Genomic DNA, 24578 nt, shown 5'->3' on the forward strand with positions numbered 1-24578 from the left:
TTTTACATGATTTGTGATATTTTTCTTAAACTGTTTATTGTTTTTAATTGTTTTCTCTCTCGCTTTCTTCTTTCTTCTTGATGTAACTAAACCCTACTAGATAATGTTGGCATTTCTGGCTTACTAATTGTTGTTTGTTGTTTGTTTTACTTAATTGTTTTACAGCGTATGTGTATTATGTTTATTTTTGTAATGAAATATTAATGTTGTTGTCACACTTTTCATTTGCTTTGAATAAAAAATGTACTAAATTAATCTACGTAATTTGTGTGAGGTTTTTATAAAATTTACAATATTTCTCAACTTTCGCGCGCACAAGTCTTCTCCCACACTGTAGGGCAATCGTTTACCTTATTTCCTCTAAAACGCCACCGCTCCTGGCACGGATCAGTCGGCCGAATGGATCACTCCTACCGGTTCGTCATTATCCGTTTTCTTTTTTTGCCAGATTACCGCAAATCATCCTAGACACGGGGCATCAGCCGAACTTAGGAAAAAAAGAGAAATATACCCGAGACAGATCCATCGGTGTGCCCGTGCACACCAGCCCAGTCCAGTTTCACGCCTTCTTTGGCGATTTTGGCGGCCCTCCGGCAAAACCCCTCGTACCGAGCGTCCCCTAATTAATGGCATAGAGACCCGTAGAGAATGTGAATGGAAATGAGGAAAATTGGACTGGAATTCGATTTTAATTGAAAGCATTCGAATCGAATCTCGAGTTCCGATTCTTCGAGCCTTCCTGCCTCCGCTTCGTCCGCTTGCTAAACGTTCTTTCATTCGCTTGCGCAGCCCTTTCTTGTGCTCTTTATCCATTAAACGCTGGAAGCCTGGCATTGTGGCGTATCTTCATGAGGTTTTTCTTTTTCCATTCTCTCAACAACCAGCTTCCACCGTACAGAATCAGAAATGAAACCAAACGAGCCCCGCATCATTGGATCCGGCAAAAAGGGAAGGTGTTGGGGTTGTAAAACTCGACGAGGTACCGACATCGTAACAAGCGATGGCTACCCTTTTTGGTTCCTTCTTTGGCTTGGAGTTCTGTGTGTGTGTGTGTTTTTTTCGGTTTACAACCCCTCCAGGGTGAACCTGCCCGAGTATGACTAATTATCAATGGGAATATTCCTGATTGAAGCCCCCGAATGTGGATCGAATGGGCTGTACAGTTCCGCTACGGTGCGTTCCGGCAGGTGCTCACCTGTAATGATTAATTAACTCCTCGTACGCTGCGTACTCATATGCGTAGCCCATAAATGGTAGTACCTTCAAGCAGGCCTCAAGAAGCCTCCCCGCAGATTTTGCAATTTGAAGCCGACGCGTTCTTTCGGCCGATTGGGACGAATGCAGCGCAACCCGCACGTCGAAACGCGATCAATACGCGATCCGTGATGATCGATCGATCGGGAGCAGTCGGGAGCGCGCTGCTTTTTGTGTGTGTGTTTTCCTTTTTCCCACTGCTGACCGTGGAGTAAAACGGCGGCCGTAAATTATTCCTAGCCCCGTCCCGTTGGAGTGGAATTTTTCCGAGCGCATCGCGAGACATTCCTCGGGCCGGTCGATGTGCACGATGAGAAAACGCATGGGGCGCATCGAATTTGGCTGTCGGCTACTGCAGCTACCGCGCAAACCGCGTTGGGTCGTGTGGGAAATGATGTGGGGGCCCCCTGTTCTGGTCGTATTAGGCGCGCGGATTCTTTCCTCATTCCAGACCCGAGGGGCTTGATGGGGCCACTAATCTATTTATAGGGAATTATGGGTGAGAATGGTTGCACGACTTGATGTGGGGACTTGGTTTTATGGTGGCGTGGAGTATGTAGGTTAGGTTTCGGTTGCTAGCCACACGGTCGATCTTACTATTGTTGCAAACAATGGGTGTGGGCAGTGTAAGATAATCCCTATCCATTTCCAAACAGGTGTTTGGGTGATGTGTTTTGTTTTCCAAACACGGTTTAATAATAATACAGTTTTTTGTGTTTGTTATGTTTTATGGGGGATTTGTATAGAAAATGTTTTAAAAATTTCACATACTCTATTGTAATTGGAAATGTAGAAAAATCAGAAAATATGTTAGGATTTTGAAAAATGTTATGAAAATCAAGAAAGACGTAAAATAAAAGGTGTAAAATAATTATTAGATGACACAATGATACCGGTTAATCATAGTAACACGATATTACCAGGGATTACATATGAAACACATAAAAACAATCTTTACTGAATTAGCAACATTTGATATGGTATCGCGTGCACAGTTTAGTGATTGAATCGTCTACCGTTTGTTTAGATATCGGTGGGTTCAAGAGTTGAGATATGAAATCAAATTTTTGATGATCACTTTTGAAGGAAACTAAGCTAAACTTTTTACCCTATTTTGTGCATCATTTGGTAAAACAAGTTCTTGAAAAAGTTTATTTTGTATCTTATTGTGTAAGCGCTTCCATATCTAGTTCATATCCCTCTAGTTAAAGTATTTTTTGTTTACTTACTTGTTTACTTGGTTTACTTTAATACTTGAAGCACTTTTATTACTTTTTTTAACCTCTTAACTTAATGTTTCGTCTCTGTGAAGCATCAATGAAACTTAATCAGTATCAGCATCAGTAAACTTTTTAATATTATTTTCTGTAGAGTTTCAAATTTTTTGATTTTCTTGAATTTGTTTTAATTTCCGTAACAATTAAATTAATTATAAATTATAAAAAAAACTGTTTGAAATTTACAGTTTTATATTTTCAGAAAATTAGTTAATTAGTATTAGTGAACCGCTTTTACTACTCTTCTTAACTCCTTAACTTGATGTTACTTCACTGAGAAGCATCAATGAACGTCTACTTTTTTTGTGATCTTATATTGAGTTTCACACTTCCTTATTTTTTAAAATTTGTTTTAAATTGGGTAAATCTTAAATAATTTTTTAATTAAAAAAATGCTAATACTGGACAGTTTTATGTGTTCAAAAAATTAGTCAATTTGAATCCGCATTTTTTATTTTTGACAGTTTACACAATTTGAAGGGGTCTTTTTGAAAACTGTTCCTGAGTTTTAATATTGAAAAACCTTCGTATGCGATGAGACTGAATGGTTGTAGTTAGACTGAACTGAACAGAGGTATAATACATCCAGAACGAAGAGATAATCGGGCGAATCGACAACGGAGCAGTGCTTGCAGCTGCCTCGGGGAACTGTAATTTAGAAGTAATTATTTTATTATAAGTCCGTTTCTCATCTGCATCGTTAGCATTCACCTCGCCTGCTAAGGGCGGGAAGGATTCGGACCGATGAACCCAAGTCCCTAAAAAAGCACCGGGCTAATTCTAAACTTTACTCCTGGCCGGTTAGCCAGGTCGTATTTCCTGCTCTCTTCTCAAGCCGGCCGCTTCTACTCGGGCCAGATCGTATTTTATTCTGCACCAGAATTGGATTCTCTGTAGCAATTTGTGCTCCCGGCCAATCTTAAGACCGATGCCGAACCGATTCCAGATCATAAACACATAAACCGTGGCAGCGCTCTTTTGTGCCACGAAATCGTGCATCGATTCAATTTCCACTCACGATTGAAGCTTGCGACCGAGCATGCTATCATCAGCCGGGGGCCCCATCGTTTGGAGTTTGTATGATAAATTTAAAACCGACCATAAATTTACAATTCGTCCGCGGCGTTCGGGTGCTCTCTAAAATTAATGCCCACCTTCTGGCGGCCGTTGGATGCGTTCGCTGTGCCCAGTGTAAGCAACCAAACGATCGGTGGATTCAAATGGGACGGAAAATGAAACCGAACTGGCCATGGTACAACGACACACAGGGTAGTGCAGATGCCCGGCACACGCCAGGGGACATTCGTTGGAACGAGGCAACGGCCTTCTTCGAGCCGATGGTGATCGGGAGGAATCAAAAATCCCGCCGTATCCAACGCAGTTCGACTTCTGAAAGTAATCTGTTTTTCTTTTGTTTTTTTGTTTTGTTCTTGTTTGTTAGTCGTGCCTTTTCGTGCTGCGGATAGGAAAAACAAAACCGAAAAATAGGTCCAGACCAGCTGAAAGTGTGTAATAATAAATAAGGAAGAACAATCCACTCGCCCATTTGTCTTTTCGGTTTTTCGGAGATGCAGTTTTGTCTTTGCCGGTGCATTTTTTCCCCCACTGTACTGCCGCTAGAACAATTCGATGGAACAATCGCACGAAAGCCAGAACAGACGCAACCGGGCACCGCTTGGGCACGGCAAATATCTTTCGGCCTATTTGATGCGGGGATGGGAAAAGAATGGCACGCATCAGGGCGCTTTGCCGCTTTCCGTGTCTCTACCGGTGCTGCAGTTGCTTCCTAAACGTCTAGCAAATGACGTCGTGATTGTGTGTATTCTGAATTCTTTTCAAATTTACATTCCCTCTGCAAAACATGCCGACCGACATGCCCGTTGCATCACCGCTGGTGTCTGCTGCAGCGTGTCACCGTGGCCATTGCCATCGGACTGGCGCTGGGCGTAGTTCTAATGATCTAAGACGTTCCGCTGCTGAATGTTGCACCCTTGGAAGGAAATACCCTGCCATGCTTTAGAAATCGATAGCTCCGACACCTGGAGGAACGGGTTCACGGTAGGGTTTCGTGTGTCTATTGAACGTTGTGCTTTATTTGTGTTGCTTGACTGACGATAAGCTGGGAAGTAGAGTGAAGGGCAGCAGCATAAGCGTTACTGCTTTTAACATACTTTCACATAGTAAAAACCGAACTATAAACGAAATTGTATATAATATTGATTTGAGATCCAATTGGCACTAGAACTACCAAGTGTTTTAATCGTTTTAATGGTTTAATGGCTTTATGAAGAATTTCCAAGACCAGACTCTTTGAAGATGTTTTGTTACGAAATTGCGTACGAAATGAAACTAATATAACGCGTTAGTTTTTATTGATATTAGATGAACATTTTAGAATGCGTTTAGCGTCAAGAACACAGGAGTGGATTAATTTTGTTCCTTTAAGAAATTTTAAGAAAATTGATTTAATTGATTTGAAAACAATGAGAAAATGAAAAAAAAATCGTTTAGAAAAATTTATTTTTTTTGAAATTTTTAATAAAATGAATAAACACAATAAAAAAAATCATAATGTACCAAGCAAATTGAGCAGTATATTTACTATTATTTCAAAGAATTTTGTATTGTTATTTAAAAACATGTAAGTAAGGTATACAGGGTATCCCACAACTTTTTGACAGTTTCCCAAGGTTTTTAGATTGCGTCACAGGTATTTTTGAATCCGTCCCGATATTTTTTGGCTGCGTCCCATCAATTTTTGAATGCGTCCCACAATTTTTTGAATGCGTCTCACATATTTTTGAATTAGTCTCGAGGTTTTTTGACGGTTTCCCAAATAGTTTTGAATGCTACTTTAAATAAATTGTCCTTCACTTAACCACAGAGTCCTGCAATTATATTGAACCTCAGATAAGGGAGAGAAGATCACAGGTTCAAATGCATTCATGGAAAACCGTTGGCCTCCGTATTTCATCTTTGAGTGGAAAAAAGTTTAGAGAAAATCGACCGCTGCGGATGAGCTGCTTGGTTAGCGTGCTAACAATCCGCAGAGATTTGACCGCCAAGCTCATCACCAATGCTTGAATCACCTTCAACATCTTACTTTCCTGTTTATCGGCACAACAACCTAAAGAGGCCTAGGCCTATCATTTCTGGCTTTCTTTGTCTCTATTTATCCGTAGCCGGATAGTCTGTCCTGTGTACAGAAAATTGATTTGGATGGGATTTTGGGCTGGTCCTGCCGAGTGAAGACCGGCGCCGATACTTATACATCGCCGGACCGCCCCAATCAAAAAACTTCGGGACGGATTCAAAAATTGATGGAACGCAGTCAAAAAATTGTGGAACGGATTCCAAAATATCTGGGACGCAATAAAAAAATCTCGGGGCGGATTCAAAAAATGATGGGAAACTGTCAAAGAATTGCGGGATACCCTGTAAACACAAATTCGTTTAATAGTTTTTCAATAACTTTTAATTGTTAAAAAAAACATTTTCAATGATATTTAATCATTGTGCCAATGTATAGGATTGCTAAATAATGAACAAAATAACTTCAAATAACTGGTTCGCGTGCGAATTTAATGAAATGTCGACACTCATAAATTGTTTTGTTTTTTTTTCTCATCTCTTGTCCGATACACCCCGTACCGGTAAATGGTGAAACATGAAACAATTTGTTAAGCAATTTATTTCTCATTTCGCTCTTCAGTAAGAACAGTGAACAATTTCAATTTCCTTTCCATTTTCTTCACTTTTCTGAAACTCTCTGCAAAAAAAAAAAAACAAACACAGAAACGGCAAACACGAAATGCTTTCGCTCTGTTAGTGACGTTTTCTATTTTATGTTACTGTTACGACTCGCTTCCCGTGCTAGAATGTTGTTCTATTCAATTTCAGATTGTTGCTTTAGTTTTGTGCCCACTGCCTGTCCCAGCAAACACTGCGCGATGGTAAATGCGAATAGAGCGAGCCAAAAGCTGGAGGAACTCTGCGTTTTTAGTGGTCGCCAAAACATCCCGGCCTGCTTCTGGGCCAAATCCAGCGTCCGTCGGGAATGCATACCTTCGGGTTAGCTGAATGGGCTGAATCGTATCCGTGCTGGGTGCGCGATTGCATCGCTGCCTAGCTTCATTCTTCATTTTCCAAAGTTCTGGCAAAGCTTGCCGTGCATAGTGCCGGCGGGAAGTTGTTCGGTAGTGGAAAATGAAATGCAGTCCTCCTTGGTATTGGTTGGGTTGGGTAGTTGGGAAATATTATTTTATGCAAAACACTGACAGAAAGCATGTTTCGTTAGTGAAATTTACTGGAAATGAGTAAACCGTTTCGACTTAAACCGGATACATTGGGACTGTGAGGGGATGGGGTGGGTGCAAAAATGTGGTAAAGCTAACAGCTACAGGCTTCTTGTGGTTGGATTCCCATGGAAACGGTTGAGATCGTGCGGTCATTGGTGATTTGGAGAAGTAGGCAAGTGTTGCCGTCTGTTGTGATAGCTGTAGCGTTGGACTGAACTGAAAGGATGCTGATGAACTATGGCTAATCAAATGGGTACAATAATTGTTAACAAATTTCCTCTGTTTTGGACGAAATTCGTATGAAATTGGAGAGATAAATTATGACTCCAATCTATTCCTCATATATTACGATTTTAAGTCATGTATTCTCTATTTTTCTGATAGATTCATTTAAAATTTCTTATGAAGTTTTTCTTTCCATTTTTCTTATAAGGATGTAAAGTTTGGTAATCTCACATGTGCACAGCTGTGAACTGAAAACTTTCACAGCTTATCTGTATCCGGTTTGTCATGCATTGCACATGTTTGTTTGTAAGAAAGCACTAAAATAAATGAATCCAATGTAAAACCCATCATTGACTACAGCAAACTGCATACTTAATCATCTCGTTCCCCCAACGGCTCCTGGCCGGAACCAGGAACTATGGGCGCATTTCGCACGTTCTCATCTTTTTGTAATTACAGAAAGTTCAGTTAAATATTAATCATGGTGCTCCCCGAGCGGTCGGCACACTCGATAGGCACATTCGGTGTCGATCGGGTGCCGCTGTGTCTCGTTTTGTCGTAAAGTTTGATTATTTATCACTCCCAACTGGACTGGCCGAAAATGGAAGGCTAGCCGCAACGCCGAAAACTATGACCTCTTCCGTACGCACGACCCAGCGCCGGCGAATGGCGGAAGGGGAACCGGGAGTGGGAGTGCATTGGGAAAGTGGTCGATTCTGGCTGCCGGTTCTTCCGGCTGCGGTACGGTACCAATCTTTCGACCGGTTTCGGCCGGTGATGATGCCCCTTTTCCGGACCGAGCGGTTGCAGCGGTCCCCGAAACCGAGCCACATCATCAGATTTATGAAATTTTAATAAAACACCCCGTAAGTCCGAATGCTATAAATAATAATTAAAATTTATATCCACACCATATTGTTCCAGCACTTGGATGCCGGCCATTTTCGGGGGTGTGACAAAAGCCGTTCGTGGTTTGGGGAAAAACTTTTGAGCGGGAGAAAACTTGAGAAATAACATCATGGCGTATGCTGGCGCACTGTACGAACCTGAAGAAATTGGATGGATCTCAAGACAAACTGCACACAAGTGGCAAGCTTTAGCAAATGGTTTAGAATGATGAGCGTTCTTTCTGTGGAAAATATTTAACCCAAGCAGACAGTGTACTTCGAGGATGTAGTACAACAAATGCATGGCAATATTGTTTGTGGATAAATTTAGATATTAAGATCAACAAATTAAGGGTAAGTGATTTAATTTTATTTGACATCTAACGCTTTTTTGTAGGGGGTTATTTTATTGGGAATTTTGAATAGTTGTATTGTTTGCCAGTAGAAAGTACCAATAAGGTTCTGCGCCAAGGAGCAGGATTAGTATATCTATTCCTCAACCGAGCGCTAGAAGGGGTTATCCGCGACTCGGGGGTAGTAACTTGGGGGACCTTTTTCTATGAGTCAATTCAGATCTTGATATATCTTGATGATTTAGACATCATTGGCTTGCGGCTCTCCTACGTAGCGGATGCTTATCAATGGATTGAGCAGATGGGGGATAAACTCTGGCTGGAGATAAACGAAGAAAAATCCAAATTGATCACCAGCGGTCCTGCATTTTAATCCTAACTAATGCAGAGATGAGGAACAAATTGATGATCGGACCTTTGAAGTCCAAAATTTCTCTGATTTTGGGTCAAAGGTCAGCACAGATAATAGTATTGATGTTGAGACACACGCGATGGTGCTGATTGCCAACCAGTCTTTCTGCAGTCTGAGGAGTCTTTTCTACTCAAAACACCTTTCGTGTCAAAAAAACTGGGATTATATAGAATTTCCAGAACAGTTCCAGTACTCACATATGCCTCTGAGACATGGACTTTGTTCAAAACTTACGAAACCCTCTTAGCCGCGTTCGACAGGAAGATGCTTCGAAGGATCCTTGGTCCAGTAATCGTGGAGGGACAATGGTGGAGCCGCTACAATGAAGACTTCCTTCATTCAAAGTCCTTATAGATCAACATGGCATGAGCAGAAGAGACGTGGTAGCCCCAATTTGATATGGAGTGATGGCGTTGATGCCAGATCGCTGGATCGTGGATTGACTGATGACTTTCAGCGATTCAAAGGAGTCCTTCAGCAGACCAAAAATGCGAATCACTTGTAGCTCTTGATGAATAGTTAATTAAATAATGTTGTAAATCAAAATCTGTGTGCTTATCTTATTTTAGCTTTAACTTAATTGATTGAATTTAGCAATAAAGGCAATATTTGATGAATAATTATTTATCGTCTTAGAATAGCTTTTGATTACTTTTTGAAATTCCTGATAAATGTAGTCATTTTCATCTTGAACAGATAAATTGTTGTTGTTTTTTAATTAATAGTTTCATTTTCAAATTTACACAAATTATGCATGAAGAGAGCTGTTGGGCATGTATATTGAACGCTACATATGTCCTGCAACTCATACTTTGAGATTAATGGAATTAGCTTTCAATAGCATTCAGGATTTTTCTCTCTTTATTATTCAATTTGTGTTGTTTAAAGCGCCCCTCAGCCTAATGCTGACCGTATTGAACGCTTATCTCGCCGTAAATCATGCCGATCTAGTTTGTGCCGTAACTATAATAATGATATAAAATAACGACTGACCGGGCGCCCCAGCAGCGGGTCCGGATCGCTCCATTAATATAAATTATTTTTTCATTTGTCAAACCATGCACCACCGTCAGGCACCGTGGCAGGGGTGAGCAGGCAGGAGGTACGTGTCGTTAGCGAGATGACTCCACCATAATGCGTAATAGAATTCCCGCCACGGACGGCAAAACGGTCGGTTGGCGCATTCGCGAAAAGCTCATTTTAGTGGCGTTGCACAGTTTGGTGGAACGGTGAGAAAATATTGTCCATTTAAAACACAAAACCGAAACAAAATACAATCATTTCTAGCAGTGTTTGGGGGTGTGTAAAAAAGATTTTCCACGCCATGAAGTGCACAAACAAATTGGAAAACTTTTACGCTCTTCCTCTTCGTTTTCGCTCCATGCTGCCGAATGGCCACCAACCATGAACGGTAGCGTCATTGCCATGGTTCTTTCGCCGTCTGTGCGTATCCTGCGTTACTATCGCAAACCCGCAAGGTGGACCCACCGTTCTGGACATTGCACATGCAGCAACATGACCTCCCGAATATGGTACCATTTCCGTATCCCGCAAACCAAACGTTGTGTCTGCACGTGGGAGGAGAATAAACGCGGAATAAACTTTAAAGATAACTTCATTTGCGTTGGCTTAGCAAAATTTTCTCAATATTTTTTATTGTCAAACCCTGCTCTTTTTACCTCACCCTGCCTGATCGAAGTAAGCGTGTTTTTGGGATGTGTTGCTACGGGATTCGCATTCGCAGTCGACCACCGTTTTGGGCAGGGTTTCGGATGTTCGCGAGATGATTTATGGTTGACTCTTTCTGCTGAATATTCCTAATGAAAGTTACGCCCCATCCGGGGCGAAGAAAGCGATCGTATACATCTGTGCCTTGGACAAGGGTTTCCGGGGTAATGAAACAGAAGCGTTGGGGCTTTAACAGCCGCGATGCTATCTGTGAAATTGAAAAACTACTCTTAATTAAGTAAGCTAGACGCAGATAAACAGCAAGGTGAAACATATTTGTGATATCCATTTTAAAATTTGTTTTGGGTAATGCAAGATTTGCGTGGCATGATAGTTCTAGGACATGATAATAAAATGAAACTAATTGAATAACTGGGGAAAATGCAACGTGAATAATAACGAGAAATGCAAGTGGATAATTTACATGTTAAATTTTATCACACCGTCTACAAATGTGATTGAAATGTTTTTATCGATTTTGTTATGTTATGTTATGCTACAGTCTTAGTTTGTTTGTTTGTTTTTCTTTCTTTTTTTCTTCTATTTTCATTTCTTTATTGTATTTTTACTTTATTTTTTAATTTTTTTTGCATATTCTGTTTATCTCTTCTTACCTGGTTTAAAGTCAATTAAGTATTCTTTTCTTTTATGTTGTTGCGATCTTTTAATAATGTTTTATTTGTTTTTTTTTTCTTGTAATGATTTCCTAGAACCACTTCTATTTTAATTTTTTTGTATCTTAATCTTATTTTTTTAAATTCTTTACGAGTTTGTACTTTTGTGACTGATCTTAAGTGTCTGTATAAATTATCTTAAAATTTGTTATTGTTTCCTGTTGCTTTGATTTATTGTTTATTGATTGATTTATGGTTTAAAATGTTTAAAATTTGAGCTAGGCCTACTTATCGGTGTTATTTTTGAATTTATTTTTGTTGAAATCTTACTTTCTCGTTAACATTGTTTTATTTTCTCAAATTATGAACTTTTATATGTTCATTGTATCCTTGTTTCTTGTTTTCTCCGTTCTTTTTTTATTGTTCCTGTTTTTGTTCCAATTGTAAGTTAGTATTTAAATATTAGTTTTTTTTCTTTTTTAATAATATTTTATAAAAAAAATATTCTGACTTTGAATAAACTGTTTCATCGAATTTAAGCTCGTCAAGTGAACAAGATCAATAGACTTCTTTTGTTAAATAAAAATGTTTCTTTAGTTCTTACTGTTGATCAACTAACATTCCAAAAATTAGTATGCAGTGTGCATGAAATATGATTTATTTTTGCCCTTGCATTAGCATCTGCGGAGAAACTATTCAATTACTGCTGGCAAAACAATCCATCTCACACACAACCGGACTCAATCTCGGTATGTCACTCTGTGCAGCGTTCCGTATGCACTACCATGCACATCCCATACCATCCTCGGGAACGTCATAATGCAAATATTATGTAAATTTTTAAATTTCCTAACGAGCAAGAACGGAGTGGTACGGTAAGTAAAAGTGTTGCTATAACAGCACCGGCACAGAACCGGTGAGTGAAAGAATGGTTGCTGAGATGAAATGAAAGAAAGCAGCAGCAGCATCAAGCCTGTACCGAACAGGAACGTCTCCCATGTACATTACGCTTACGAATTTTGCAATAACTAATTTTCGCACATCCCACTCCGCTCTTGCTATCGCCAAAAACATCCACCCTGCTTCACGGAAATGGGCTGCAAGACAAGCCCAACTTATGTCACAGGCAAACGCGTACCCGTGAACGCGTTCGGCGGTGTGGAAAATTGAAGCATTTAAAAAAACGAATCTGATGTCGTACGTTCGTTTTTACCAAGCGCCAGGTTTTGGGATGATTGTTTTTACCCGTTTCTGTTCATTTTGTGTGCTGGTTTTTTTGTTGTTGTTACATTCATTTCAGCGCGACTTGTGGAAGTGCGAGTCTTCGTGCTGATGAAATTGAAAAATAAAAGGTAAAGTTTTCTTCATTGTTTCAGGGGAAAGAATTTTGCGCAAAGCTTTTGCTGAGGGCGGAACGCTGGTGAAAGTCTGGCCCCGTAGTGTAGCAGCAGGGGAAAACTTGCCGTACTCGTTAGACCTTCGCAATTCTGTGCGAGCTGTTTGATTCGGTGAAAATTCTCCCTCCCACCCCATCACGTCCCTCTTGCTTTATTGCCGCGAATTAAATTCACTCTCGGAATGAAAAGCAGGGACGAAAATTCACTCCACTGATGGGTCGTTTTTTTTTCTCTCCTTCCCTCTCAACATCTTTCGAGTGAGTTTTCCATTTGCCGCCAAGGCTCTGCTCTGCCTTTTGTATTGTTTTGCGCATTCGTTTCGGTCGCTGTCAAGGCGCTTTCCATCAACCAATCATGAAAACAACCTTTCTACGAGTGTATTTGCCACCTTTCAGGATTTTCCGTTGTATTTTCACTTCTTTTGCTGCTGTACACGGGGTTTGCTTTTGGTTTTGCGGGTTTTTTTTTTCGTTGTTGCTGTTGTTGAAGCAGCAAACTATGCTCCACGATAGGCCACAATGGTTGTTAAAACATTTTCCCATTCACCGAACGCGTGGGTACACGCATTAAACTTACTAATTTCATTACACTCAAAAATAAGAGGGATCTCGGGTTTTTTGCCTCCGCTGGCAAGCGTTCGCTTCCACGTTTGCTTTTGCTCACTGCTGGTAATGTCAACCGGGTTGCGGCACCGGGAAGGCACTGAATCAACAGGAATAAATAGCAGGCCGGGTGGACAGCAGGACAACAAAACCTGACAGGACCACTGCGTTGCCATCTCCGTTCGCACCGCCACCGGCACGGTGGCTGGTCACAGCGACTAAAAGCATCCCGAAAAGGGAATGCGCCCGGGAAAGCCACCACAAGGGAGCAATCTACGAAACGGTTTTGTTTCCGTCATAAAATGAACCCCCACACACCGTTGGGTAACCGTACCACCGGGATATTCCACCGCCAGTTGTTACGGCTTGTTACGGCGGTGGTTCCGGTAATGGACAAATGATTCAGCCGTTGCGAAAATGATAAGCCACATTATCCGGTGCTCAGCTGGTGGAAATTTTTACAGCACATTCATTGCTGAGGCTCATTTTTGTGCGAAGCAACAAAAAAAAACTATGACAAAATAATTATGCAAAGTCTGGAACGCTTTCTACTCGGCGGCGCGGCGACGAGAGCTCGGAAAAAAGTGAACTAAAATGAAAGTGAATTTAACCAGACAATGGCTTTAAGCCTTTTTTTTTGGTTATAATTGGATTCATTTCCAGGGATTTTTTGTTTGTGGTTGAATGTTTTAATGGCGTGCAAATCAGACACATTTTATTCTGATCTTTAGCAACGTGTTACTAGCGTAGATGTTGAAAGGAAAACTGCCATGGTAGATATTCTTTAATGCTACATTGTCTACAGATAATTAGCGAGCGAGTAAAACAGCTCTGGCAGCTTGCAGCTTTGAGCTGCACATTGAGAAAAAATGCATTTCTCTTAATGCAACAATGAAGTCCTCCTGTTGGCCACCCTTGCACGTTAAACCATATGGTACGAAAGTTCACTCGCTTCCGTTATGCTTACCGATTGACCGTCATCTCTGTTTTATGTTCCAGTACCTTCCATACCGGACGACTATCTTTGGGCCACTTGAACCTGCAATGCCGGAATCGCATGTGTGACCGCAGCCAGCGAAGTCGTTAATTCTTTTCTCATCCCATATTTTATGCCCTTCGGGAAGGTTTCCGCACTTGAAGCGGTTGAGCAGAAATTGTGTTTTCGTTTCGTTTTTTTTGTTCCTGCTTTAAGTTCCCGGAAGCAGATAAGCTGGCTGAATGTTTCATAAACTTTACTTTGTACAAAGTATGTGATATTTTTTATTAGCTAATCCAGTCAAACCATACTTTACTTTACTTATTATCAAACACAGACTTTATGTTAGTAAAAGATTCCAAGTGTACATTTTAAATGATTTTCTTGTTTTGTGTTGGTTAGGTGTTGATTTTTTTTAATTAATAATTCATTACAAGTATGGTGAAACGAAGTAAGAGATTATGCTGGTCCTTAATTTCCCCAGACATAGGATCATTGAAAGGTAAGCATTCGTAGACGATCTCTAGCGAAGTACTATCTAATGCGATAGCTAGCAAGTACTTAATATGCTTGTGTATCCTAAAAAGGTTGTTTATTCGTCAAATGTTTCTGATTTTCTATTTTTCATGCATGTCCTTCCATTTGTTTTTTGGTCTGATCCTGTTTACATCTTATTAGAATTGTTCATAGTAACACCAACTATACCAAAGTTTTCACGGCCCTTGTCGAATGTTTACTCTTGTTTCAATGTGCGGAGATACCTGCCCAATCCGATACTAGCTGTATTCTACTAAATAATAGTTTTACTTCTTCTATTCTACTTTTTCGCCAGAATGTGGAAAGCCTGAATGCACTGGAAACGTGTGTTACAAAGAACAACGGAGAATAGTATTTTACATTCGCACTAAATGATAAATGTTAGTTTGTTATCGGATTGTTATCATGTTACCACAAAACTTCATCAGTATTTTAGACGAACCGCACTATTTATCAATTAAAAAATATCATTTAACATGCCATCGCTACAGCTTTTAGGGTTGTATTTCTTTCATTACAGTCGTTTCCTAATTTTGTCTCTAACCCATGAATTTTTGTCTCGTAGACACCAATTTTTGACAGTGAACTTCAATTTTTGTCTGATAGTCACATATTCTTAACAGTAGGCATCGATTTTTGTTTCGTGATCACCAATTGTTGTCTCAAGATGTGAAGCACTTCACGTAGGAAGAAAGCTTGAATAATTACCTAACATGAATGGAATATTTCATGGAATTAGTTCAATTAAAACTCAGAAACAATTAACGTTGACAGTATGTTTAATTTAGCGTGAAAACATTTCAAATTTAAATTGATTTAGCTGATTGATTGATTGACTCACCTTCTAAATTTAAATAAATTGTTGCAAGGCTATTTCAGTACCGCAAAATTACCGATAAAACTCAATGTTTTTACATAGATTCATAAAATTATATACTTTTTTAATAATAGATTTAATTTTATTAACCATTAAAAGAAAATGCAATACATTTCGCTAGCGACAGCGACAGCGACAAAATCACGAGACAAAAATTGAAGTCTACTGTCGAACATTGGTGACTACGAGACAAAATTAAGAAAAAGAATTAAGTTAAAAGTAAAAGTATAAAGTATTAAGTATAAAAAAGTATTAAGAAAAAAATACTCTTAAAAATCACAATTAGAAGGAGGCCAATATGGGTAGAATTTCGAAAACGATACCAACCGTATATACAGCGAAAATTTTAAGAAAATTGAACTTAGTGCAACCGTTTTGGTACAACACCACGATGCGAGGTTTTTGTATAAATTAAATAAATTTCCAGTGACTCCTTAATTTTTTTTTTTCATTTTTAAATGCTGTATTATTTTATGATCACATTGTTGTCAAAGGAAGCTTTATCCATCACAATTAAGCGTATCTTTAAGCGTAGTGCATAGCAAATGAGCATATAATTACCAGCACGTGTGCGACAATGGATGGCTCGTCATCCACACCCGAACCTATCAGGACCCTAATGCCAGACTTTAGGAACATACTCTGCACACAACATTGCTGCCGGGTTGAGATTGTTTCCTCTTTTTCACCCTTTATCCTTACAAATTGCTGTCAGTAAGTCTCTGACCGCACACGCAGCTCCAGAAGCAACCTCATCGACGCCATCAAGAACCCCGAAAGTCACAAAACAGGACGAAGCAAAGCAGACGCCATTGGCCTCATGAAAATTGCATGAAATCTCGCCCGAATTCATCATCCTTTTTGGCACAGAACAGCCGCAACAGCCGGGGAAAGACGCAACCACCGCCCTAACGAACGGAGATCTTTCGGTTATCGATGAGTTGACCACCGGTTGGTGCCGGTTTGGCATGTGAGTAATGAAGTCTACTTTTCTGGCCGGCGTCTGGCCGTGGATGGCGCTGTAGAGTTTTAATCTTGGAGTATCGTGTTACGCCAGACGCAACGTGTGTTCCTACCCAACGATACTGGTGGCACTGGTCGACAAATTGAACCGTGCGGGGCAAAACCTGTGCCTAGTGTCTAGACAGTGGACGAGACTAACGGCTTCAAAGGGCCACACATTTTGCACTTATCCCTTGTTGTAAAGCAGTCTCGGGCACTCTTATGTTTATGCTACATAGTAACCCTCACGAAGGGTAAAAGGAGGTGGCTTTGGTCACTGGCTAAAATTTTAACACTAATTAAACCCTCGTCAGTATCGATAGCAAGCTGCTTAAGAACGAAGTACACTATATTAAACCATTCATTAAAATTAATCAACGATTGGAGTTCCACTTTCATTAGGCTTGGCTTTAGTTGTGTATTAACTGTACTCTTTCAATCACGGAATAGAGCACGCTGGCTGCAACCTCATCGAAGGATGTCCCAAAATTTGTTCTAATTGAAAGGGGATTGCGATGGCACACCCAAAACCAACAGGTGACAAATTGTGAAGTTACCATGGTAACCATCATTCATACCACGCATGCTATGCCAAAACTGGGTCCCGTTTGGTCATCATTACAGGCCAATCCGGTATAATTTTGACCAAAACGGATATAATCTCTATTACCAACCCGTAAGCTGCACGGAAGCTGCAAAATCGTTTGCGGTTTGTGTGCGAAAAGCAAGCTCACCTGTTTTGCATGCTATCCGGGCATTTCCGGGGTTGTGGAAAGGCATAGAACCGCACGCAGAAACCATCCGTCTGGCAGCTGCTTCTCGCAAACGGTAAGTGTTTTTTTCGGATGACTTGAAAGAGAATGTGAATATTCGAACATGTGCAACTGCAACATTTTTTTTTATTCAAAATTGATTTTTTATTTCTAAAGGCGAGAATTATGTGCGTAATTAACTTAATGTTCATGTTGCCTTTACTAATCTTGTTTGAATGGTTTTTATAAGAGATAAACAATCGCTGAGTATATTAGAACATGTATTTAATGTTTAGTAAATACTACGATTTATAAAAAATGTCTTAGATTTTACACGTACGTTTTGAATATACGTTATCCATTCGATCAACTGTTATGATTTTTATTAATTCATGGATATTTCTTATGGTAATGAAACGTCAAAATGGTAAACAACTTAAATTTTTCAACTGATACTGCCATTATGCAGTAAGATCAGGTGACAAAAAGAAAAACAACTTAAAGATTGCTGATGTCTAATGTTTCTAAGTACATCCGGTCTTCGATAAAAGGCCACATCAAGATTTCTATAACGGCTCCTGAAGAAAAAGACATGGATGTGGTCTCGTTTGTCTATTGTCCTACTTTTTTAAAATGTTGCATTTGAAGAAGTTGAAGATTTATACTTTTAAACTACGCCATACTATGGCTTTCCCGATTGAATGCTACTGTACAAACAATGAGTATAACAGTAATCTATTAATTTGACATTCAAAATTAGTCTATTAGATGACATTGTGAATTAGGACTTATTCTATTTCTATATATTTATTTCACTATATAAAAATATTTTAATGTGCCAACATGATGGCAACACTTATGTCAGAATTCAAGTCTCATGATTCACAAAATATAAGATCAAAATTACCTGAGGAGCTTTTATGAAAGTCCTCCCTTTCTAAAATCTTGTTGATTCTTGGTTTATTTGGAGATTGCCGGTCAATTAGTAACGTTTTAACTACAAAATCTTATCATATTTAATACCCTGAAGCTTCCTCAACCTCTGTTTTGTTACATATCGGACTGGACTACACATGTGTTCGCAATAATCGCAAGGATGGCTCAAGCTACCCAGCATAACAGCAATGCTCAGTAAAGTCCAATTTGTCACAGCATGCTTGTAACAAAATCATGCCCAGCCAAATAAAATTCGATGCACAAAGACGCGAAACTAAACACCATACAATAAACATCATACCCTCTGCACTTGTTTGAATCTGAGTCCCTCCGAAATTCGGCTGCACAATGTGCCGAGAAACGACTGTTTATTTCACACGCAATGGCGGAACCGTGCGGGACCGAGAAGGATGTTCCGAGGTATGAGAAGAAGAAAAAAAAAGAACCGTCCCAATCATCCAACGTCATCGCATTCCCATTCCAGCAAGGACATTTCCCATTTAGCAAGAATAATGAAATATTATCCTTGTTGTGTCGGCACCACTACTCCCCCCCGAGATGGTGTCCGTCCGCTTGTCCACGGTGTCAAATTCCCACCGTTCTTTGGCGATGTATGGTGGAAAGCGTTTTTACGGTGCAACCCACACTATCGGACGGTTCTGCTAATGATGTGCTTTGCGTCCAGCTTCTTGGTCACTCGGTCGTTTCGGTCGGTGGACAATTTTCGGTCAATCCGAAACAGCTATTAGCTCTATTTTCCGTCTTTCATCCTATTATTTTTATCCATTTCTTTTCACCGTATACAAACCGTTCCCATGCGGCCCGGCCTGTTCCTGTTTTGTTGGTTTCCGAGTTTATTTTGTCACCAGCGTTCGTCTAAGCTCAATGTTTTGTAATCTCATGGTCAGTGTCTGCATCGTGGTACAGGTTGGACAGGTTCATTGGAAGGAGTCAAAGTTCGTGCAAGCGTACTACGATGTCTTGTAAGAAGATTTTTCTGAGCAAAATCTTCGCTTTCGATTGTATTTCACATCGCCAGCAGGGTTTTTCGGAGACGTACAGCAACAAAAAAAACGAAGAAAGAAAGAAAAACTGTTCCCAAAACCTAGCGGCTAAAGCAGCCTTTTTCTTCCTTTGGCGAGTAGCCTACATTCGTACAGCGCTGTGTGTACGAAGCAAAACAGCAGAAAGCAAAAGAGAAATTCTACAATACCCAAAACGTTGCACGTGCAACTTCTTGAGCGGTATAAATGCAAGTGTTCCACGGCCTTCCAAGTCTGCATGAACCGTATCGCTGAAGAAGATCCCGGACGAAAGGAAAAGAACGAAATAACGCGGAACGATCGGGCAGAGTGAGTGAAAGGTTTATGGAAGACGCATCATCGCTCGATCAGACTCTTCTAACCTCTGGCCCCTTCTTTTTTATCTCAGCGTAGCATAAATCTTGTCCCAATAATGATGTCGGATGGAAAGAAACGTCGACCCTGACGAACTTGGTGTGAGTGATAGCGGAGTGGTGAGAAAAAATGTATCTTCACTGGAAGAAAAGAAATCCCACGATCAGGAATTACCAACACTAGCGCAGGGAAGGAACTAGCAGCAACCGATTAAAATCTTCTGGGAGTAGAGCTCAGGAAAAAAAAGGATACCTCAGACATCTCTGCGGGGTAGCTCAGTCGAAGTGGTACGGCAAGAGCTTGACCCCGACCATTCGTTCAGCGGACAGGACCCAGTGGACAATCTTTTCTCACAACACACCCATCAACCCGACCCAACATACAAGAAGGCACGAAAAGTTTTATGATTGTACCAACTCGCTTGGTATTCCGATTTTTATTTTCGAAAGCAATTTAATGAACTCGTTTTGTTTTAATTCGCAATTGCTGTCATTCCCGTGCGGTACGCACCGTTTCGTCTCGCACGTCTGTGTTGGACAAACATGAAACTCGCTTCCGTTTTGCGCTATGTTTCTCGTCGATCGCTGCCCAGTAGAACAAGTGGTTTCACCTCACCGTGGGTCCTCAGCTGGTACGGGAGTTCCAGCGGGAGCCATCTTGCGGTAATCTGAACTTCGCGCTCCTAACGATTACCTTGGGCCATCGGTTACTCCGAATGCACCGCTTTAACTCCATTGGTCCCACAAGCTTAACCCCGGTGGCAGTATGAAATTGTATCACCCTCCCCAGGAATCATTACTCCTGCCCGGTTCACAGATCGGACACTGGGATGGGGGTTTCGTAGATGTGGTGCTGGAACTGTGGTGGACACGGTGGCTTCTGGTGGTACATCTGCTGATAGTTGCAGGTGTAGATGTTGAAGTTCGGCTGATGGTACTCGATCTCCGGGAAGGATTTCACAAACTCCAAATCCTTTTCCTCCTTGAGCGAGTTGCGCCGGTTGTGCCAGTTCGGTCCGAGCACATCGACCAACCGATGGCGCAACCGGTACGCCACCAGAATGAACGTGGTTAGCGATGCAGCAGACGCCACCAGCACCACCCCGACCACGGCACGTTCCTTCGATTGGCGCTGATGGCAGCCCAGCAACTCCGAGCTGATTTCGCGCAATGTTTCACCGGCGAACCGCTCCGGATACTGACAGATCACCCGGCTCTGCTCCGTTTCGATGAGCTTTTCGCGCAACAAATCCTTCATCCAGCGCATATGACAGTTGCAGACGAGCGGATTGCCGGAGATGTCGAAGTTGCGCAGCTGCTTCCACGGTAGCAACTCCTCGCGGAACGTCCGGATGGCGTTATCGCGCAGGATTACGTTCTCGATGTGGGGCAGCCCCGAGAAAGCACCTTCGTCCAGCTCCGCCAGCAAACGGTTCGAAGCGATCACGATCGTGTCCAGGTTGGTGTTGGAAGCGAACGCACCCGACTGGATGCGCTGCAAGTTGAGCGCCCCGGAGATGGACACTTTGCGCAGGTTGGATAGACCGTAGAACGCTCCCTCCGGGATCACCTCGAAGTCGTTCTGTCCGATGGACAGTTCCTCCAGGCGGGTCAGAATGCTCAGCGCCACGGTGGGCACCTTCAGCAGATGATTATCGGACACGTCCAGGGATCGTACGTTCTCCAGACCACGAAACGTATCGATCGTGAGGTTCACCAGCATCGAACCGCGCACATCCAGCCGGCGCAAATGTTGCAGACCCTCGAACGAACCGGGCTGTATCTGGTTGAGCGTGTTCAGGCCCAGGTACAGCTCGGCCAGCAAGCGCAGCGGCGCAAACGAGGGTGTCGGAATCACGTTGATCGCATTATCGTCCAGATGCAGTATGCGCAGATGGGTGAGCCCATCGAATGCTTCCGGATGCAGTGAGGCGATCTGGTTTTCGCCCAGATTTAACTCCTCCAGCTTGGGCAGGGCGCGGAACAAACCCTGCGTCACCTCCTCGATAAAGTTGCCGCGGAGGTTGAGCACCCGCAGTTCGTCCATGCCGGCGAACGTTTTGTTGCCGATCGACGAGATCTTGTTGTTGTTCAGGTGTAGCTGGAGCAGCCGCCGCTGGTACATGAAGATGCTCTTCGGAATGCCCAACAGATGGTTGTAGCTTAGGTCAAGCATGGTCAGATCGCTGTAGAACTGTATCGACGAATCGATCGCCTTGATGCGATTGAACTTGATCACCAGCCGCTCGATGGCGGGATTGAGCGCGATTGGGAGCACATCCAGCTCGCCTTCGCCGCACGTCACGTGCAGCTTCACATCGTCACAAACACACCGGCTCGGGCAGTAGGCAGCCGCACCACCGACAAAGGATGGCGCCAAAACACACGCCAACGTCACAATCACAACACAACCGGCCGTCACTGACACCATGTTCGTAGCAGTTCTTTCACAGTTTTTCACCTTAAGGAACGATCTTCACCACAGAGATGTGTACGGGTCCGAGGTGATCGTCAAAGTGGTTCTCACTTATGCCGGGTGTCCCTTTTTATGCCCAAAGGGCTGTGAACACTCACGGAATGCTGAGAGTGATCGTGCGGTGAGATCCTCTCACGATCTCAATTTTGCTCTTTCTGAGTGAGGATGAACTCACTCTCATCTCTCAGCTCTCAGCAGCATAAAATGAGAGGCAGAGATCCTCTCTTAAGCAAGATCGGCAAAGGGATTGAGAATAAATGAAGATCGTATAGATTTGTATTCGAGGCATGCACCGGGACATGGTGCATTTGATGCATTTCTGGCGTGCTTCTTATTTTTTGTTGAATGATGTTCTGAGTCGTACAAAACATTGTTCACGGTGGTAGAAGGAACACGAAAACATCAAGCAGCTTCATCTTGCGCGTTCGGAGCGGTGGGATTTTTGTGAAGCATAATTCGACGATTTATAATCATCTGGTGGGAAATGCACCTGCACCAAGCGTGGTGTGATTCTCGCAAGAAGAGTCGCACTAGCACTAGCAATCTCCACGTGACGTGATAGAGTTGGCTCGAAATTATGATGATGACATTGTAAGAATGGGGAAGCGTTGTCTTTTAATTTAAAATTCTAACACAAAACCAACGCATCATCTCTAGCCTTTTGCTAGCGCTGCCGATGGCCGAATCGTGTAGAAACGATTCCTCAAAACCCGGTAGCTCGGGACAGCTCGGGACAGCGTTGGAATGGCAGCCACCGGAAGACCCTCGCCCTCGCATCTTCGGACCTAGGCTAAACGCTTCAAACGGCTGGCGTTGTGCATTGAGTCGTGTTTTGTTTTGGGGATGAATAATTCATACGAAAATCCAGCTCCACCACCAGCTCCACTCCCGATAGAGGGCTAGCACGCGGGAAGGATTTCGTACCGCACCCGGCTAGCCACTTGAGATCCTTTTTGTGCTGCCTTGTTTTTCCATCCGTCAGCTCCATCCATCTCCAAGACGGTGAAGTGTTTTCTGCTCGATTGCGTCCGGTGAGAAGGGGCGATGACTGACAAGAAGGAAAACCGGGTGACGGACGGGATACGGTGGGTGAGTTAAATTGACTTTTGAGCAGACCATCAGTGAGTATCATTGTTTTGATTTAAAGCTCGTCTACGGCGCGTTGCCTTCTCGGTGGCATCACATTTTCATCCGACCCGAAACCGATCGTCTTGACCGGTTTCTTCCAACCCCCGAGATTGCAGCGTGATGTGTCAGCTTCTTAAAGTACGTCTCGGTACGATCGGTGCTGTCAGATAGGTGGTATGGGTGTTTCACACTTTAACTCATCTCAAGCACGCGGGTGCGATTGTTTTGGCCGTTTTCTTTCACGCCGGTGGGGCAAGTGTGTCGGAGGTCCACTGCCCGGGGAATAAATCCGCCTGTTTTCGTTTGGGTTTGCACCTTCCAAAGTTGACTGTCGGTTGGTAATTGAAGTAAAACAAAAAGCTATCCTTATACAGGTCGATCTGCGGTGAAGCGTTTCGATGACTGACCTGTTGTTTTGTTTGTGATGCTCACGGTTTGTTCACGGTGCGACCAAACATAAACGATCATGGTGTATAATTGTTTCGCATCATAATTGATCGGCTGCTAATAAACATGTAGCTGGGCGGTTGTTGTCGTCGTGGGACTGGTTTTAGACATAACCGAATGGACAGCTCCCTGAAAGCGCTTCGTCATACATTTGAATGAAGTTACTCCTCGGTGTGCTTCATCAATAATCCAACGACCAAAACTAAAAGTCATCCACAAAGAAATGCATAATCAAACAATGAGATAGATTTTAGGATGAGTTATGTTGGATGACTTAAAGATGAATACATAAATAAAAGATAATTAATCGAGGCAAGTGTTTTTGTTTAACTTTACCGTGTTTCCCGAAAGAATATGACATTTAGAAAAATAAATCGACATTCTTTTTATTAAACATGAATACGTGTTGTTTCTTGCAACCTTTTCATAAGCATCTAATTTACCTTTATGATCATACGGCGAAAGCCGTCATCATGGAAATAAATATAAATAAAATTGTTTTCCTTTATCATCTCTAGATGTATAAACTTCATTATTTCTAATGACGTTAAAGTAAGAATTATCGAAAAGGGAGTATTATCGTATATTCTAAATTTTGTTTTGGGATCTTGTTACATAAAAAAATCTAAAATAGTGAGCTGGAAGTATTTTTGTGAAACCTTATTCACATTTAAAAGTTTACCAAACACATTATTTACCAAAATTCTTTATATTCTATTCTACTTTGAATGTGTTTTATAGATGAAAAATTAAATCATAGACTTTTTTCCTAAAAAAAAGAAAAAAAGAGAAAAAAGAAAAATGAAATTAAATAATATTTGATATGACAATATTCGTCTATAATATTTGTAATTGGTGTAAACAGTATCTCAAAATATTTGAAAAGTGCTTGAGAAATTCTACATGTTTATTGGTAGAACGTTGGTTTGTGACAATAAGTTAAATATTTGAGAATTTCCAAACGCCAGATAAGATTCGTGATTTCGTTGTACGGTTAATTAATT

The 24578-nt window shown here is 41.6% G+C and overlaps 1 protein-coding gene across 1 annotated transcript; it reads right to left on the minus strand.

The window, feature by feature from the left end:
• Positions 1-20334: 20334 nt before the first annotated feature.
• On the minus strand, positions 20335-21960 carry LOC128298481 (chondroadherin-like). Its single transcript, XM_053034230.1, has one exon. The coding sequence runs from the start codon at positions 21952-21954 to the stop codon at positions 20335-20337; it is 1620 nt and encodes a 539-aa protein (XP_052890190.1). The 5' UTR covers positions 21955-21960.
• Between the last annotated feature and the right edge of the window lie 2618 nt (positions 21961-24578).

This window comes from Anopheles moucheti, chromosome 2 (assembly GCF_943734755.1).
Source record: "Anopheles moucheti chromosome 2, idAnoMoucSN_F20_07, whole genome shotgun sequence".
Taxonomy (NCBI): Eukaryota; Metazoa; Arthropoda; class Insecta; order Diptera; family Culicidae; genus Anopheles; species Anopheles moucheti.

Bases quoted from the DNA above. Each gene is read 5' to 3' on its own strand.
- LOC128298481 (XM_053034230.1), bottom strand. From the start codon at position 21,954: ATGGTGTCAGTGACGGCCGGTTGTGTTGTGATTGTGACGTTGGCGTGT.